This window comes from Balaenoptera physalus (genome assembly GCF_965194825.1).
Source record: "Balaenoptera physalus genome assembly, chromosome: 15".
Lineage (NCBI taxonomy): Eukaryota > Metazoa > Chordata > Mammalia > Artiodactyla > Balaenopteridae > Balaenoptera > Balaenoptera physalus.
The window spans coordinates 58,664,475-58,683,612 of record NC_138894.1 but is presented as its reverse complement, the minus strand read 5'-3'; the positions used below and the strand labels follow the sequence as shown (position 1 = coordinate 58,683,612).

The following is a 19,138-nucleotide window of genomic DNA, read 5'->3' as shown; positions in this document are numbered from 1 at the left end:
TTTGAGGCTCCTCCATACACAGTTTTCCATAGTGGCTGTACCAGTTTACAGTCCCATCAAGAGTGCTCAAGTGTTCCCTTTTCTCTACATCCTCACCAGCATTTGTTCTCTTGTCTTTTTGATGATGACCATTCTAACAGGCATGAAGTGTTATCTCATTGTGGTTTTGATTTGCATTTCCCTAATGTTGAGCATCTCTTCAGGTACCTGTTGGCCATTCATATATCTTCTTTAGAAAAATGTCTATTCATGTCTTTTGTCCATTTTTAAATTGGATTAATTGGGGGTTTTTTGCTATTGAGTTGTGTTGTTAGTTTTTTAATCTATTTTGGATATTAGTGCCTTATCAGATAAATGTTTTGCAAATATTTTCTCCCCTCCCATAGGTTGGCTTTTCACTTTGTTGATTGTTTCTTTTGATGTGCAGAAGCTTTTTGGTTTGATGTAGTCCCACTCGTTTATTCTTAATTTTATTACTTGTGCTTTGGGTATTATATCCAAAAAATTATTGCCAAGACCCATGTCAAGGAGCTTCTCCCCCATGTTTTCTTTTTTCTAAAAAAATATTTATTTATTTATTTGGCTGTGTTGGGTCTTAGTTGTGTCATGCAGCATCTTTGTTGTGGCATGTGGGATCTTTCATTGCGGTGTGTGGGTTCTTTGTTGCGGCACGCGGGCTCTAGAGCGCACAGGCTTAGTTGCCCTGCGGCATGTGGGATCTTAGTTCCCCCACCAGGGATCGAACCCACGTCACCTGCATTGGAAGGTGGATTCTTAACTACTGGACCACCAGCGAAGTCCCTCCCCCATGTTTTCTTCTAGGAGTTTCATGTTTTCAGGTCTTAACAAATTTAAGTATTTAATCCATTTCAAGTTAATTTTTTGTAAGTGGTGCAAGATAAGGGTCTAGTTTCATTCTTTTACATGTGAATATCCAACCTTCCCAGCACTGTTTATTGAAGAAGATTGTCTTTTCTCCATTGAGTATTCAGCAGCATTCTCAAAAATGAAATCTTCAGCGACTAATAAATGAATCTTTAGGGGCTGACAATGAATCTGGAGTTCTTAGAGAAATTATTGAATTTGATTGCTTAGATATTCCACATTTTGATGCATTTAAGGAGTTAACAGGGACTTCCCTGGCAGTCCAGTGGTTAAGACTCTGTGCTTCCACTGCAGGGGACGCAGGTTCGATCCGTGGTCAGGGAGCTAAGATCCTGCATGCCGGGGCCAAAAAATAAAAATTATTAAAAAAAAAAAGAAGAAGAAGAAGAAGAAGAAGAAGCTAACAGTTATTTCCCAATGTGATCTTTTGTATTTTTCCTCGGTGAGTGTTGCATGTATCAGAACTAATGACCAGTGATTGGTTGCTTCATTAGTCCCTTGCTCCCTTCATAAAGTCATTCATTCAGCATAGAGTTATCCGTTGCTTACTTTGTGCCAGGCATTGTTCTGGGAACTACAATGGTAGATATGACAGATAACGTCCTTCTTCTTATGGAGGTTCAGTAATAGTGGAAGGGAAGAGAGAGATAAATAAATGAGCAAGAATTTCAAAGAGTAGTAAGTACAACAAAGAAAGCATAATATTTTGATGTGGCAGAGTGACTTGGCTGGGCCAGGAAGATGCTGGATATGGTGGTCAAGGATGGCCTCTCTATGGAATTGCTGTCTGAGGTGAATCTCAAATGATGACAAAGAGCTCACTGTTAATATCTAGGGGAGGCTAGTGGGGCCAGCTAGTATAAGTGCCTACAGCTTGACTTGTTGAAGGAGTGAAGGGAAGCTAGGGTTGTCAAGCATAGAGATAGAGAATAAGGGCGCTTGTTAGGAGGTGAGGCCAGAGAGGTGAGGCCTATCCAAGGTTCTTAACATTTTTCGTGCTGTGGACCCTTTTGGCTTCTAATAAAGTCTATGAACCACTTGTCAGAATAGCATTTTTAAATGCGTAAAATAAAACACATAGAGTTAAATAGGAAGCCAATTATATTGAAATACACTTATCAATATATAAAAGAAATCCTTGAGAAATAAGTCCTTTTTATTAATGCATTAAATAACATGATCTGAGTGAAGTTTGAACTTCTTTAATTTTGAACTAATGAGTTTAAATGTTAAAGTTATCTCCAAAAACTATAATATGATATGAAAATATATCTGGAATTTTAATTGATGACAAAGACACAAATACTGATGATACTACTGTGGTTTATTACGTACATTAACAATGGAAGAAAATGCTTGATTCCAGTTAGAGGTTAGAGAAAATGAAGATGGGATTTACTTCTCTTCTTTATGTACTACCTTGAATTCAAGGATCTATGGACCTTTGTTTAAGACCCTGGGATAGATCATGTAAGGCTTTTTAGGTTGTGGTAACTAGTGGAAGATGGAGTTTGTCAAAACCCAATGGGTGGTGCTCGCTTTGGCAGCACATAACACTAAAATTGGAACGATACAGAGAAGATTAGCATGGCCCCTGCGCAAGGATGACTCGCAAATTCGTGAAGCATTCCATATTTTTAGGTAATAGTATTATTAAGATTTTATTTTAGTTTCTGTAATTCTGTAATTAAAAACAATCGTACTGAAAAGTATGTTATTTTGTTACTAGAAATAAACCAAAAATGATTAAAAAAAAAAAACCCAATGGTGCCCATCAATTGATGAATGAATAAATAAAATGTGGCATATCTATACAATGGAATATTGTTCCTCAGTCAAAAGTAAGGAAGTACTGATGCATGATACAACATGGCTGAACCTTGAAAACATTATGCTAAGTAAAAAAAAGCCGTCACAATATAGTGTGATCCATTTATATGAAAAGACCAGAATAGGCAAATTTATAGATTCAGAAGGTGGATTAGTGATTGCCTAGGCTTGGAGGAGTGGCAGGAGGTTGGAAGGAAATTGTAAGTTACTGCTAATGGGTACAGGATTCCTTGTTTCTTTTGAGGGCAGTGACAGAGTTTGAAAATTGTGGCGAGGGTTGCACAAATCTGTGAATATACTAAAAACCATTGAATCGTACACTTTAAAATGGAGAATTGTTTGGTATATGAATTATATCTCAGTAGAGCTGTTATTTTTAATTAAAACCATAACCAATTGGGGGAAAAAAAAACCCAGTTGGAAATTGCCAACTGGGGCTCAGTACAAATTACAAGTAGGGGAAGGAATTCAAGATGCTAGTGAAGGCTTGCAGGATATGGAACAAGTGAGCAGAGGAAGGGACTTTTTTTTTTTTTTTAAAGATTGCACAATTTTATTAATTAATTAATTTATTTATCTTTGGCTTTGTTGGGTCTTCGTTTCTGTGCAAGGGCTTTCTCTAGTTGTGGCGAGCGGGGGCCACTCTTCATCGCGGTGCGCGGGCCTCTCTTGTTGGGAGCACAGGCTCCAGACGCGCAGGCTCAGTAGTTGTGGCTCAGGGGCCCATTTGCTCCGTGGCATGTGGGATCTTCCCAGATCAGGGCTCGAACCCGTGTCCCCTGCATTGGCAGGCAGATTCTCAACCACTGTGCCACCAGGGAAGCCCAGAGGAAGGGACTTTAACTCTGAGAAGAGCTGCAGCAAGGTGGGCCTTTGTGTGTGACGGGCTAGAAGACATGTTCTGAAGTTTATACAGGTACTTCTGTAATACTACTACTTGTGTTTTCTTGGAAAACCTTACCTTCTTCAAAGTCATGTGCTAGAAAACAGAACTTACAGAAAAAAATAGAGATAAGGTAGACCTCAAAATATATGAAAAATTTTAAGTGATTAATAACAAAAGCATTAACAACCTTTAATAAGAACAATAGCCTGCGTAAATCTCCATTGCATTTGTAGCCAGCATCAGGTGACTCTTTGCAGCTTTAAAGTCTGGGGCTCATTTCCTCCTTTGAGATGCCCTTTGAGGGCATTTGCTTCAAATGTCACTTTCAACAAAGTTAAAAATCTGAACCAGGGTATATAGAATTCAGTTAAATAAAAAATTTCTTTTTAAACAGTGGCAGATGTTTTTGTACTTTTCATCTGTACTCAGCCTTTCCACATATCTTAACGTAGTGGAAAGTATAATGGTCATTAAGCCAGCTACTCTGAGGTCTTTGTATGTTGCTAAGCTTACTCTTAATTGTGTGAAAGCTTTCCCTTGATCTCTTCAAAACAATGGGCTGGGGGAAAAATCATTTGTGAACCAGTGCCACCACCATGTTTTGCTGCCATCATTCCCCTGTTTACCAATACCATATGAGCTAATTCAGAATAAAGAACCAGGCATTGTAGCACAACAGACATTATGTGGGCAAAGTGTTGTTTATAGACTGTCTAAATAATGTTTCACACATATGTACTATTTTCTAAATATGTCTCGATGCTGTTGTGATTAATAATAAAATATGAATTCTCACAGTAGTTTTACTGACTGCCATCATAACGTTTTCATCATTTTCTCAATCAAGAGCTATCAATACGTCTGGAAAATGTTGGGAATTATTGCTTTGGAGTGAAATGCAGTATGCTAGAGATCACTTGCAGCATTCTCCTAAGGGAATTTATTGGAGATCAGAAGAAAATCCCTGTATTATAACCAATAATAATGCGTGGGAACTATTGCTGAGCTTCTATTGTGTCAACTACTGTATATATACTAAGTATAGTTGTCTTATTTATTCATCTTCTAGGTAGCTGTTATTATTACTCCCGTTGTAATAGACAAGGAAAAGGAGGCTCCAGATCACAGAGCCAGTAGATACCAGAGCAGGGATTGGCTTCCAGGTCTCTCTACTCATGCCTTTCACACTATAGACTCTGTTGCTTCACTTACTTCTCCTCACATAATTCCCCAGCATGTGCTCTTAAACAGCATCAAGCGAAGTTCCATTTACTTGTGGCTTGATTTAACCTCTGTTCATTGGAACACTGTATTATTAATGGAAATTAGGGATTTATAAGGTAAGTTAGATATTTTATTTTAATGGCTTCAACTTTGCGTTATTAAATCTAAAAAGAAATGCTATTCATTTGATTGTAATTAATGTCACGTTTCTGCATCTATAGTACCTCTTCTGAAGGAGATTAACAGACATGCAGGGCAGGCAGTGTTTTATTAGTCGGAAACTTTGAGTGCCAGATCATCTCCCTTACTATATAAGTACTAAACACATTTGAATTAAGATACCTGAGTAAGTAGTAACTTCAGAGATCTGCTACACAGTTTGTGCTTTTGGGATCAAAGGCTGCTCATTATCGCAAAGTTTCATGATTTGTAGTTTTGTATTTTTAATATAGGACCTATTTATTTATTTACTTTTTGCTTTCTTTTAGGAAAACATCAGGCATTGTTGTTGGCAGTTTTTGTGACTCCTCTTATTGATCTTCGTTCTGATTTCTCCAAGTTTCAGGAAATGATAGAAACAACGTTAGATATGGATCAGGTATGCAATATACTCTTTAAAACAAGCAGCAGAATAGTTTTGAAAAGCAAAGGCACATCAGAAAACTTTCCAGATTTCTCTTTTTAATATTTAATTTTGGTACTTTTGTAAGGCACCTTTGAGACAGTGGATGTAAGATTAAGTGATGGGAAAAGGTTTCTAAACTTTTTTTTAATAATCATTTCAGTGGACAAAAATTAAGAAAGATTAACAGAGGAAGTGAATATTGGGCATAAGTGGTCTGGTTAAAGGCAATTTCATAAATAAAAGATTTCACATATGCAAGCTGAGTTTTGTTTTAATTCCAAGAAAGAAGGAAAGTTATAGTCACTGGAAAAGGGAAGGGTATAGAGGTAAATATGGAACATAAGAGAAGTCAGCTTCTCTTGTTTTATTTTCCACGTAGGGAAAGTCTTTGGGGGAGGAGGTTAGAGTATGGGTGGAGGAGGTTAGAGTATGGGTGTATCTCCTGAGTAGTTGTATACTAAAAAGTTAACCATGACTCTAAATACTAATACTTTGAAATTTTCTACACTAACTTTCCTGTTAAACATGATCATGCAAGGAATATGTGCTTACATTATTCTTATTAAAGAATAGTTAGATCCTTTGCATTCTTCTTGATAACTGGATTAAGTGGAGTTAACATTTGCCATATATGATGTTGATTATTTTGTTTTTACTGGATCATTAACTGAGATTTAAAGAAATTAAACCCCGTTTACTCTGTGCTCTTTGGATTTTAGAAGCACGTGTGTGTGTGTAGGTATAAATGCTTCTTTTCTGGTAATTTGTCAGTGATAGGGCAATCTTTTCCATTTACTTGTAGGTTAAGCAGTCAGAAAACTTGCATCGTTCATCCTTTGTTTTAGGAAAACTTGTGTTTTAGCTCTTGTTTCCTCTGTAATGTTGCTATTAGTGGAATGATTTTAGGTGCACAACTTTTAGATCATTGGGAGCCCAGCAATCTGTCTTAACAAGCCCACCAGGTGCTTCTGATACATGATTAAGTTTGAGACCCACAATATTAAGGCATGGAGATAGCAACTTAGAAGTTTCTAATAAAGCTGGCCACAAAGGGCAAAATCAACTGCAGCATTTCATCAGAGCTTTGCCTGGCCTCTGGGTTCCTTCAAGTGTGTAAATAGGTATGACATGGAAAAGTTCAATTCTTGCTTTCCCACCCCTCTATTTTAGTCAGAGTTTTTGTTAACCATCAAGAGCTACACATTTACTTGCTTTCATTTAAAGGAATGTTTACAAATATCCAACTCTGCCCAATCACAGGTAAGGCCACATCCTCACCTGTTGGGAAGAAGGGAGCAGCAGTATCCCGTTGTTTAAACTCTGTGCTCTTTGGATTTTAGAAGCACGTGAATGTGTGTGAGTGTGTGTGTGTGTGTGTGTGTGTGTGTGTGTCGTCTATGTGTGTGTAGGTATAAATGCTTCTTTTCTGGTAATATTTTGTCAGTGATAGGGCAGTCTTTTTCATTTACTTGTAGGTTAGTGTGCTTGTGGGTAGTTTTCCAGAAAGATATTTAAAATACCGAGATAAAATTTTAAAGTGTTTTTCTTTATTTGGTGCTTTTCTACTTATAAATGGAACACATGGTATTAGAACAAGTGAAACAAAATGATGGAAAGAAATACAGAGTCAAAAATGGCCGTCCTTGATATTTCTCCTTCCCTCTTTTCAGATGAACAATGTTAACAGCCTGGTGTTCTTTCTTCAACTCCATTGTATTATCCTTATTGTGGGTTAAGGATTTTTACTTCGATCTGAAATACTTGACACATATCTGTTAAAGTAGAATTTGCTGTGACTGTAAAATAGTAGTCAGTGTTAATTCTTGAATGATGCTATGGGATTAGAGCATTATAAGATTTTATAAATGTCTGGGAAGAGTGGATTGGGAAGGTAAGCAGTGCAATAATTGATCGGATATAGACTGAAAAAGAAGAGGTCATTTGTCCTAATTTCATTGCTGTCACTTTAGATAGACAAGCCCCAGTTTTTAAATCTGAAAGTAGAATATTAAGTAGTTAACTTTGTAGGGGAAGAAAAACTTTTCTTCTCCTTTCTTAGGTTCATTGTTTGGGGGACTGCTAATTAAACTGACCCCAAAAAAATTAGCAAGAGAACAGACTTTGAGTTCACAGAAAAATGTGGCTCAGGGAAGCTGTTAGCATTTGGGAGTATTAGGGGAAGGGGAGTGGGAGAAAAGGCACTTGTTGGAAAACAAATGGCTTTTAGGAAAGATAAATGAGCTCTTTGGAGAAAAGATGGAAAATATGATAGTTTTGACTTCCCTGGTTGTGAAACTCCCTGGGAAAGGACTTAACGACAATTGAGTTCTTTGGGGAGGCTCTGCTTTTAGGGAGATAAGAGAGTTCAGAAACAAAGTCTACTCTCATGCTTTCATCTCAATATAATTTTTATGCCACAGTGACATGTTGTGGACCCCTTCAACATAAGCACTGTGCCAGTAAGATGTGAGTTATGGGTTTGCTTTTTAAAAATTTTCTGAGTAGATTATTTGTGGTTAAACTTAATATCAATTAGGACTCTTTATTTTTGCAGGTAATCTAAACTCTCAATACACCTTGGCTCATGAAATTTTAAGTCTAGAGATATGGTAGGCTTTATTTAGAGTTGCTTTATTCAGCAGCTCTGTGAGACCATCCAAAGGACCTAATTTCTTGATCTCTTCTATTTTTTTGTGATTTAAATTTTGACCTAAGGTGGTTCCTCTTTTGGCTCTAGGATGGCTACCTACCAGTAGCAGTTCATGCCGTATTCCAAGAAAGAGTCCTGAAGTTTGCCTTGATGGGACTATTTAAGCAATGATTGTGGCCAGAGAAATAGAATTTGATGTTTGGCCTAAGATACAAGGGGTAGGTTATTTCTCTAGTTGGAGATACACAAAGTAAGAGCACTACTGGGAAGGGAGAAGGAGGGAAATAACTGTTGTAAGACCACCAGGAGTGTCTCCTAAGATTCTGTCTTTATTCTCAGTTAGAAACTTTTAAACTTAGCTCAGGTTATGAGGTGAATTCAACCCTTCACTGTCATTGTAGATATTTGTAGTGAATTTAGGCATTTCAATTACATGACTCAGAACCACTTTGAGAAAACCTCAAGAGGGTATCAGTCGTTTCATGTATGATCTCATATTTTCTACCTGTGCACTTAGGAATTCATGTGATGAGAGGAGCAGTCATTTATATGAGTGGCTGGGTTAATTTTTATTTTTTCCTAGGCTTAGCTTTTTATATAAATGCATTGGGTGTTTTTTGTGGCTGCTTTCCATAAATCTTATAGAAAGGTTTTCCATTTTTGAAGTGGATGTAGAACAAAACTACCCCAAGACAGGGTTCAAAAAAAACAATGATTTTTCACAAAAATGTAAACAATATTTGTTTATTGGGTGGTTCAGTGAGATGTATTAAATTTTAAACCTTTCTATATGTATTTGGACCATTTTATCTTTGAATCTTAGTTTTCACATACACTTATTACTGATATTTCATCTACTATTGGAAAAGTAATGACTTTAGATAAATTTTTATTGAAAATACTGGGACAGAAGAAATTGAAATAGTTTTTAAAAAGCCACAATTGAATAATCCTCATACAACTATATCATTATTGTATAAGTATATGTAAGTTGTAAACATACTTTATAACTTTAAATTAACTATAACTTTAAATTAAATATAAATACTTTAAAGTTTTTGTACTTGGAAACGAAAAAGAAATACAAAAAACGGAAGTATTCATATTCTTCCATCTAGAATTAACTGTCAAAATGTTGACATGTTTTCTTTTTTTTTTTTTTTTTTTTGACATGTTTTCTTATAGTTGTCCTATGAAAAACAAAACACTGTTTTTGTAAAACTGATACCTATATAAAATAGCATTCATACAATGCAGAAAGGTAGAGAGATGGTAGTTAAAAATATCCTCCACATCTACCACCCAGAAATAAGTAACATTTAGTCTTTTCTCAAGTATGGGCAGTATTGAAGGTTTAGAGGACAGATGTTGAAATTTTGTGTTTTAGTCCCTTACGATAAAGTATTGTCCCACTCAAAATCCTAGTAGTGCCTCCATTGAGACACAGCTAATGGTCTTTTTATGGTTATGTACAGACAGATGCATAGATAGAGAAACGAGCTCATACTATAGAAGTAACTTCTAATTTTAAAAGGATCCAACCTAATGGTTTTCAGTGTAACAGAAAAAAAAAATTATGGGAGGGAATTGTTGAACTTCAAATGAATAATTTTTCACCATAAGAGAGGGAAAATAATCTAAAACATAGGTTAAAGAAACTTACATTAGAAAAAATATGAGGAGATTGGAGATTTCTTTGAAGGACATGTTTCAATTTTGGAGTATTAATTACCTGCTCTGAAAGTTGAGCAGTTAACCACTCTTGTATGTGCTTCTATAGAACTCCCTTCATACCTCTTGGTTTTTAATAGTTATATTTTTACACTGGCCAGGTCTAAAACATGCACAACATGTCTGTAGCCTTAATTCCAATTTCCAGGTTGTTTAATGTTCATGTTTATATGTAAATGGATTCAGTGCTTACCATGTCCTTTTACCATGGCTTCCTCATTCCTAGCTTTAAAATGCTTGATTCTACTTTTATTTGGCTAGATCTGTTTTTCAGGTGTTTTGGGTTTTTAAAAAAGAAATGTTGATGGATATTATAGTCCTTGAATTATTTCATGCTTGATAAGCATATCTGTCTTTCAGCTTTATTCTCGAGCAAATCTTCATTATTATAGTTACAGCTTTCCTAAACTTTGATTGTGATGCACCACTATCTTCTGACATTCAGTGTTAATGAAATGTCTGTTATCACTTTGATTTACTACCGCCCTCTCCTCCCACCCGCCTCCCCATCCCCGCATTCCAGGTAATCTGCTCTGCCTGGATGCCTGAAGAATTCTTCGTTCCTGTTCCCTTTCCTTCACCCCTTATCTTTCCCCACTTTCACCTTCCCCCTTTCCTCTGTCTGGCCCCCTCTGGGCCTTGACTCCTTTTTCTTTCCTTCTCTCTTCCCACCCCTTTTCCTTCCTTTCCCCTTCTTTCTATCCACATCCTTTCTCCTGTTAATTTCTCCATCCACTTTCCTCCTTTTTGAGGTATTTAAAAGTTTAAAATTTTGATTATAAAATACTTGTCATACTGATACAATCAACATTTGTATGCACACTCTAAAGTCCTGTTTGCATACATCCCTCCACAGAATTACATGCTATCCTGGAATTGGTGTTTATTATAATTTCATGCATTTCATTAATATTAATATTTTCATATTTCATTAATATGTACTATTGGTTATTTCTAAACTTTATAAATAATATTGTCTTATAAGTATTTTGATTGAAATTGCATTTAATTTAATGATTAACTTGGGGAGAATCAACATCATTACAACAGTGCGTCTTTTTTAAAATTAATTAATTAGTTAATTTAACATCTTTTTTGGAGTATAAATGCTTTACGATGTTGTGTTAGTTTCTGCTTTATAACAAAGTGGATCAGCTATATGTATACATATATCCCCATATCTCCTCCCTCTCAACATTGAGTCTTTCTATCCATAAATATATTTTTCCTTTTTTTTTTTCTTTCCAATGATTACATTTTTTGGAGGGGAATTTACATAAAATTAACCAATTTAAAGCATGTTATTCATTGGTATTTAGTACATTTACACTGTTGTGCAACCATTACCAGTTAGTTCTAAAATATTTTCATTACCACCGAAAGAAAACCCATACCCATTAGCAGTTACTTACTTTTCCCAATTTCCCTAGATGCTGGCAACCACTAATCTACTTTTCGTCTCTATGGACTTGCCAATTCTTGACATTTTTTATAAATAGAATCATACAATATGTGACCTTTTGTGACTGGCTTCTTTTATGACTCAATAATATTCCATTATATGTATATACTACATTTTGTTTATCTAGTCACTTGTTGATGGACTTAAAGGTTGTTTCTACTTTTTGGCTATTATGAATAGTACTCCTTTGAACAGTCATGTACAAGTATTTGTTCAGTTCTTCTAGGTATATACCTAGGAGTGAAATTGCTGAGTCATATGATAATTTTATGTTTAACTTTTTGAGGAATCACTAAACTGTTTTCCATAGTCCCTGCACCATTTATCATTCCCACCAGCAATATATGAGGATTCCAGTTTCTCCACATTCTTGCTAACACTTATTATTTTCTGTGGGTTTTTTTTGTTTTGTTGTTTTAATAGCCATCCTAGTTGGTATGAAGTTGTATTGATTGTGGTTTTGATTTGCATTTCCCTGGTGTCTAATGATAAGTATCTTTTCATGTATTTGTTGATCATTTTATTTTTAAATTTTATTGATTGATTTTTGGCTGCATTGGGTCTTCATTGCTGTGCACAGGTTTTCTCTAGTTGCGGCGAGTGGGGGCTACTCTTCGTTGTGGTGCATGGGCTTCTTATTGCTTTGGCTTCTCGTTGTGGAGCACGGGCTCTAGGTGCATGGGCTTCAGTAGTTGTGGCACGTGGGCTCAGTAGTTGTGGCTCGCAGGCTCTACAGCGCAGGCTCAGTAGTTGTGGCGCACGGGCTTAGTTGCTCTGCAGCATGTGGGATCTTCCCGGACCAGGGCTCGAACCTGTGTCCCCTGCATTGGCAGGCGGATTCTTAACCACTGCGCCACCAGGGAAGTCCCTGTTGATCATTTTATATCTTTGGAGAAATGTCTCTTCAGATCCTTTGCTCATTTTTAAGTTGTGTTGTCTTTCTGTTGTTGAGTTGTAAGTGTTCTATTTATATTCTGAATATATTTCTCGTAGATATATATTTCTGAGTTTTCCAATTGCTAAAAGTTGTTCATAGTGATTGCTTATTATTTTTTAAAGGACTGCTGTATTTGCAGATAGATTTCCTGTTTATTTTTAATATAATTTGTTTGTGCCTCCCCTGACACTTCTTCCTTTCCATAGTTTGTCTGTTTTTTAGAGAATCAACTTGTCTAAATTGACCTTTAAAATCCTCTTTTGTATCTTTGGGTTTTTTTTTTTTTTCCCATTAATTTCCATTCTTACATATATATTTCATCTATTTTTGGTCTCTTTTCAGCCTCTTTAGTTGAGCGTTCACTATTTTTCCAGCCTTTTCTTTTTTAGTAAGCACTTAAGATTATACTTTTCTTTCAATGTGGTGTTTTAGCCAACTGAATCCTATACGTTTTGAGAGGTACAATTTCTTACTTAGTTTTAAGTCCTTTATTCCATTATCATTTATTTGTTCTTTGGTTTGTCATTTGTTTAGAAGTAAGTTCTTAAATTTCCAAGCTTGGTATGTGTCAGTTTCATAAAAGTTCTCCATGTATTTGTGGATTATGCGTGCTCCCTAATTTTGGTTGCAGAGTTCTCTGTATGTCCATTAGATAAAACTTGAGTTGTTTTGTTCACATTGTCTGGATACTTGCTAATTTTAATCTGCTGAGTTACTGAGAGAAATGTGGATATCTTCATAAATTCAATACATTTTTGCTTCATATGTTTTCAAGGCACAGAGCTGTCGTTTATTTTGTGTGTGTGGGCAATTGAACCTTTATCATTCTTAGGGATATTTAAATAATAGTAATGCTATTATTATGTAATGCTTTTTGCCTCAGATTTATTTTGTCTGATAATAAGAAAGCAGTGCCAGAGTCCTGTTTTGTTTTTTACATGGTATATCTTTTCCCATCCTTTGTGAGTCTTTTTGGTTTAGGTAAAACTTATAACTGGATTTTATTTATTTTAAAATTTAATTTGAGGGCTTCCCTGGTAGCACAGTGGTTGAGAATCCGCCTGCCAATGCGGGGGACACGGGTTCGAGCCCTGGTCTGGGAGGATCCCACGTGCCGCGGAGCAGGTAAGCCCGTGTGCCACGACTGCTGAGCCTGCACTCTAGAGCCCACGAGCCACAACTACTGAGCCCACGTGCCACAACTACTGAAGCCCGCACGCTGCAACAAGAGGGGCCACCGTGGTGAGATGCCTGTGCACCTCAGCAAGGAGTAGCCCCAGCTCACTGCAACTGGAGGGGGCCCGCGGCAGCAACGAAGACCCAACACAGCCAAAAATAAATAAATAAAATAAATAAATTTTTAAAAAATTAAAAAAATTTTAAATTTGATAGGGACTTCTCTGGTGGTGCAGTGGTTAAGAATCTGCCTGGCAGTGGGTTCAGTCCCTGGTGCGGGAAGATCCCACATGCCGTGGAGCAACTAGGCCCATGAGCCACAACTGCTGAAGCCCGCGTGCCTGGAGCCTGTGCTCTGCAACAAGAGAAGCCAGCGCAGTGAGAAGCCTGCGCACCGCATGGAAGAGTGGCCTGGCTCGCCGCGACTAGAGAAAGCCCGCACACAGCAACAAAGACCCAAAGCAGCCAAAAAAAAAAAAAAAGTTTAATTTGATAATCTCTTTTTTTAAAGTGGCAATTTGGATTTATTTCTACCAAATTATTTTGTGATTCTTATCGTTCCTCGTTCCCCTTACCTGTTCTTTCTTAATTTTATGTTGATTGGGTTTTAAAAATTCCCGTTTTCCCTCTTCTTATGCTCCTCCTCTATCCTATCACACATGCACTGGTTTGAAGTTCTTCACAAATTTTTTTAAAAAATGTGTATACATAACTCATCAAAGTCAAAAACATTATCAGCATCTTCTTACTTCTCCTCCAAAATGCTAGGACCTTAGAATACCTTAGGTCAGATTATATTTCTTCATTACTGGCTGATATTTTAGTTCTATCTTTTTTACCCCTTAGATTTCTCTATAATCAGTGTTAAGATTTGCCCATATGCTTACCATTTTCTTTGCTGTTCATTTCTTCTTCCTGGATATTCTTTAGGAGTTCCTTTACTGGTGGGGGGAGTCTGTTAGTCAGATTTTGTTTGTTGGAAAATGTCTGTATGTCATCCTTGTTCTTTTTTTTATTGGGGTATAGTTGTTTTTACAATGTTGTGTTAGTTTCTACTGTACAGCGGAGTGAAGTAGAATTCCGTGTGCTATGCAGCAGGTTCTTATTAGTTATCTATTTTATACATATTAGTGTATATATGTCAATCCCAATCTCCCAATTCATCCTACCCCCGAACCCCCGCTTTCCCCCGCTTGGTGTCACCCTTGTTCTTGAAGGATATTTTATCTGAGTGTACAATTCCACATTGACCGCTACTTTTCCTTAGTACCTGTAAGATTGTGTTGCATTGTCCTTTGGTTTGCACTATTATTGTTTACAAGTCTTGATCCCAGATATTGGTTCCTTTTACTACACTGGGTCCAAAAGTGGATTTCTTTTTTATTTTTCCTATTTGGATTTGCTGTGTTTTCTTAATCAGAGAATTTATGTCGTTTATCAGTTCTGGAAAATTATCAGTCATTATCTCTTTGACTATTGTGTTTCTTTACTCTTTTTTTCTAAAGCTATGATTAGACATGTGTTAGACTTTTGCATTCTTTTTCTGCCGTGTGTCTGTGCTTCTCTCTTTGTGATTATTTCAGATGGTCTAATTCTTCAGCTCTAATATGTTGTTTAACAATCTCATTGGGTTTTTTAAAAATAAATTTATTTATTTTATTTATATTTATTTTTGGCTGTGTTGGGTCTTCGTTGCTGCGCGTGGACTTTCTCTAGTTGTGATGAGCAGGGGCTACTCTTCGTTGCTGTGCACAGGCTTCTCATTGTGGTGGCTTCTCTTGTTGCGGAGCACGGGCTCTAGGCAGGTGGGCTTCAGTAGTTGCAGCACGTGGGCTCAGTAGTTGTGGCGCAGGCTCTAGAGCACAGGCTCAGTAGTTGTGGCACAGGGGCTTAGTTGCTCCACGGCATGTGGGATGTTCCTGAACCAGGGCTCAAACCCATGTCCCCTGCATTGGCAGGCGGATTCTTAACCACTGCACCACCAGGGAAGACCGGGTTTTTTTTTTTAATAATGATTATATTTTTCATTTATAGAAGTTGTTTGGTTCATTTCTAAGTCTGCCTAGTCTTTTTTTTTTTTTTAAAGTGGTATCTTGTTCTTTGCTCATGTGTTCCATTCCCATTCTTTTTTTTTTTTTTTTAATTTGTGGCTCACGGGCTATAGAGCACAGGCTCAGTAGTTGTGGCACACAGGCCTAGTTGCTCCTTGGCATGTGGTATCTTCCCAGACCAGGGCCGGAACCCATGTCCCCTGCATTGGCAGGCGGACTCCCAACCACTGCACCACCAGGGAAGTCCCTCCATTCCCATTCTTAATGCTCCATCTCTAAAATTTCTTGGATTTAAATCTGCTCCTTGTCTTCTTTCTGCTGAGTCTTACCGTTTTTTTTTTTTTTTTTTTTTTGACTCTCTTACTCGTGGTGGCTTGTTTCCTTGTCTGTTATGTATGTTTAGATTGTGATATCTCATTTATCTGGGTTCCTTCTGTGCAAATCATACAGGCAAATCCTATATCCTCTCATAAAATTTGCTTTTGCTTTTGCCTTATACCCTACAAATGTAATTAACCCAGTAACACATTTAAGTTAATTTCTCAGCCTGTAACTTTCTACATTTGTTAGGGCAAAGATTTAGCTGTTGAAAAAGAAACCTCAAATAAATAAATAACAGTGGCTTAAACAGGAATAGGGGTTTCATTTCCTGTCACGACAGTGTGGGCATAGCAGCACATGGCTGGCAGGGCAGCCCCACTGTCTCTGCACCCTGTCTCCTCCTTTACTTCTCTAGCATCCTTAGGGTGTTGCCTTCATCTTCAAGGTCCAGGATGGCTTCCTACCTTATCTTTATTCCAGCCAATGGGAGAGGACTAAAGGGGAAGAGGAGGACACATTCTGGAAATGATACACATCATTCCTGCTCACATTCTGTTGGTCAGAATTTAGTTATATGCCCACACCAGCTGCATGCGAAGCTGGAAAATGTAGTCTTTGTTCTTAGTAGTTACGTGTCTTGTGAAAAATTGTCAGTTCTGTCACTGTAGAAGGAGGGGATAATAGAAATGGCCACACCCAGCAGCCTTTTTCACTGCTAAGACATACAGCAGACATTTGAAATCCCAACCCCAGTGAAGGCAGGCTTTTATTTATTTATTTATTGAAAATTAATTTTTATTGGAGTATAGTTGATTTCTAGTGTTGTGTTTCTGCTGTATAGCAAAGTGAATCAGTTATACATATACATGTATCCACACTTTGTTAGATTCTTTTCCTATATAAGTCATTACAGAGTACTGAGTAGAGTTTCCTGTGCTAGACAGTAGGTTCTTACTAGTTATCTATTTTATATATAGTAAAGGCTGGCTTTTAGTCATACATTGTCAGAGAGGAGATTCTGCACCCGCCTTCCCTTTTCCAGGGGCCCAGGCTGATAGAGGCAGGTTTCCCTAATTGTTACCATATCTCATGAGGTAGGTTTTTAACATGGTCCCCCGGCCTTGCCCTATGCTGGGGACTCTCCACTTTGCAGGAGCTCAGACATAGTTTTCCCTAACTCAACTACACATTTATTTGAAAAAGTGCTTATAATATTTTATCTAGTATTTCTAGGGTAGTGGAGTGTTTGCTTTTGTTTTTGAAGATTTCTAGTATCTTCCATACTTATTTTCTCTAATTAATCTCTTTCATGTGAATTCTCTCTGATTATATCAAGTCTTTTCTACTATGTCAGTACAGGTAATTTGATTCAGCAGTATCTCTCGTCTTCTTTGTTGTGTTGTATTTATTTGTATTTTAATGATATTGCTAGGATCTAACTTCCCTTCCTTATTCTTTTTATCTTGTTTCTTGATTTCATTATCCCGTTTTGGAGTTCTAAGCCTGGGATTATTTTGTTCCATTTCCTTTATGTAGTCTGGTGTAATGGGTGTGTGTGTGTCTGGAGCTAGGTGGGTGATAATCTGAAAGACAACTCGTAGAGGTCATTATGTCGTGTTTGTTACAATACCTCAGTTCTAGGTTAGAACACTTAGTTGGGTGGTATATTTTCTTATCCCTTGTTTGGGAGGAGTAAGGCATTACTGAAGGATACTCCATTTGGTGTGTGGCCTAAGAGTGTTTACTAAGTTAGAGCTCAGTCATCACTTTCCCTTGCTTCACTGGGGTCTCCCAGCAGCATTTTCAGAATAGTATTCCCTCATCTGCAGAAGGAGAATGTAAGGGCACCCCTCAACTTTCTACTCTCCAGGTTGGGATTATTAGTGAGATTTCTCAGGGTTTTGTTGACTCACCAGAGGATTTCTGGAAGGTGGGAGTGAGGATAGGAACTAAGCCTGGCTCAGCCTCACTTCTCTTTAAGTTTCATTGGAAGAAGGCAGTTCTGTAACACTGTCAATCCACCATTGTAGCATTATTTTTTTCCTTGGATTATCATAAGTCTTGGTCCTTGTTTCTAGATCATCTTCGTTGTTTGTTTAAATAACTGTATAATATTCTAGTGATGTACGATTGTGCAAATATTGTGATGTTCTGTTATTTCCAGGTCTTGTAACAGATAAATCTGTAGAGATTTTATTCATCCCTGTGTTGTTTGCTTCTGTTGCATTATTTCCTTAGATTGAATTCCCAGGAGTAGAATTGCTATGTCAGAGTATAACAAATATCTCTGAGTCTTGTCTCATATTGCTTTTTCTTTTTTAAAGGTTATAACAACTTAGATTCTCACCAGAAATGAATGAGTATACCAATTTCACTATAGCCTCATTAGTATTTGGTGATAGGTTTTTTCTTTTTCCTTAAAAAAAATAGCTATAGAATAATATCTTAAGGTTGCTTAAATATTCATGTGTTTTATTATTATGGAGCTTTAGCAGTTTTCTGTGGCTTTAGTTTACTACTTATTTTCTCATCTGTGAGTTGTATGTTTTTATGCCTGCCCATTTAATGACTTGATGTTTTTCTCATACATGCGCACAAGTGCCGTTTTATAAAAGAAAACGTCAACCTTTACATTTTTATATTTTGCAAAGCTATTTTTACAAATCTTTTGCCTTTTAAAAAATTAGGTTTATTTGAAATTTTAAATTTTAGTATATTATATAATTAAATCTTTTGTTGGTTTAAATTGAGAAAGTTATTTGGTAAATGTTTTATTCTCTTTTTTGCTAGCTTTCTGTATTGTGATTTTATTTCCTTATCGTGGTGTTCAATTTTGGTATGTGAAGAAGGTGTGCTCTGATTAAGTGGATAGTAATTGGGAAGAATTTATATCAGTCTCACTTACTGAATTTTTAAAAATCTTGTTTTAGAAAACTGACTCATATTTTTACATAAAATTAGGTCTTTTCAATAGTTCTTAATGTCTATAAGGATAGGATTCATTCTTTTTAAAAAATATTCTTTCATAATTTTGTTCAAGTTTTAGTCATTTTGTTTTGTTTCAAAAAGGGACTTTAAGAGCTAACTTTTCGAGATTCCTAAGATGGATCATTGATTTGGGCAAAAACTACATATTCTGTTACAGTCTTTAAACATTGCTTAGGGAAAAATATAAATAAAAATAATGAATACTGTTAGGGACAAAATTATCAGCACTATGTTTCATATGAATAATTTTTCTATATCTAGAGATCTAAGCTCCTAATAAACAGAGCTCTTTATATCTGTTAATATGTAGAAACTCCTTATAGTTGTGACTGAGTAACTTATGGATAGTGAATCACTTAATTCAAAACATTA

General features: G+C 36.5%; 1 protein-coding gene across 2 annotated transcripts in view; it reads left to right on the top strand.

The window, feature by feature from the left end:
• MSH2 (mutS homolog 2) overlaps nt 1-19,138 on the top strand; it is a 72,756-nt gene that overhangs the window by 39,256 nt on the left and 14,362 nt on the right. For both annotated transcript variants that reach the window (XM_082427695.1, XM_082427694.1), the window contains one exon: nt 5,314-5,423. In XM_082427695.1, the coding sequence (XP_082283821.1) occupies nt 5,314-5,423 (110 nt within the window). The remainder of the gene's footprint in view (nt 1-5,313; nt 5,424-19,138) is intronic.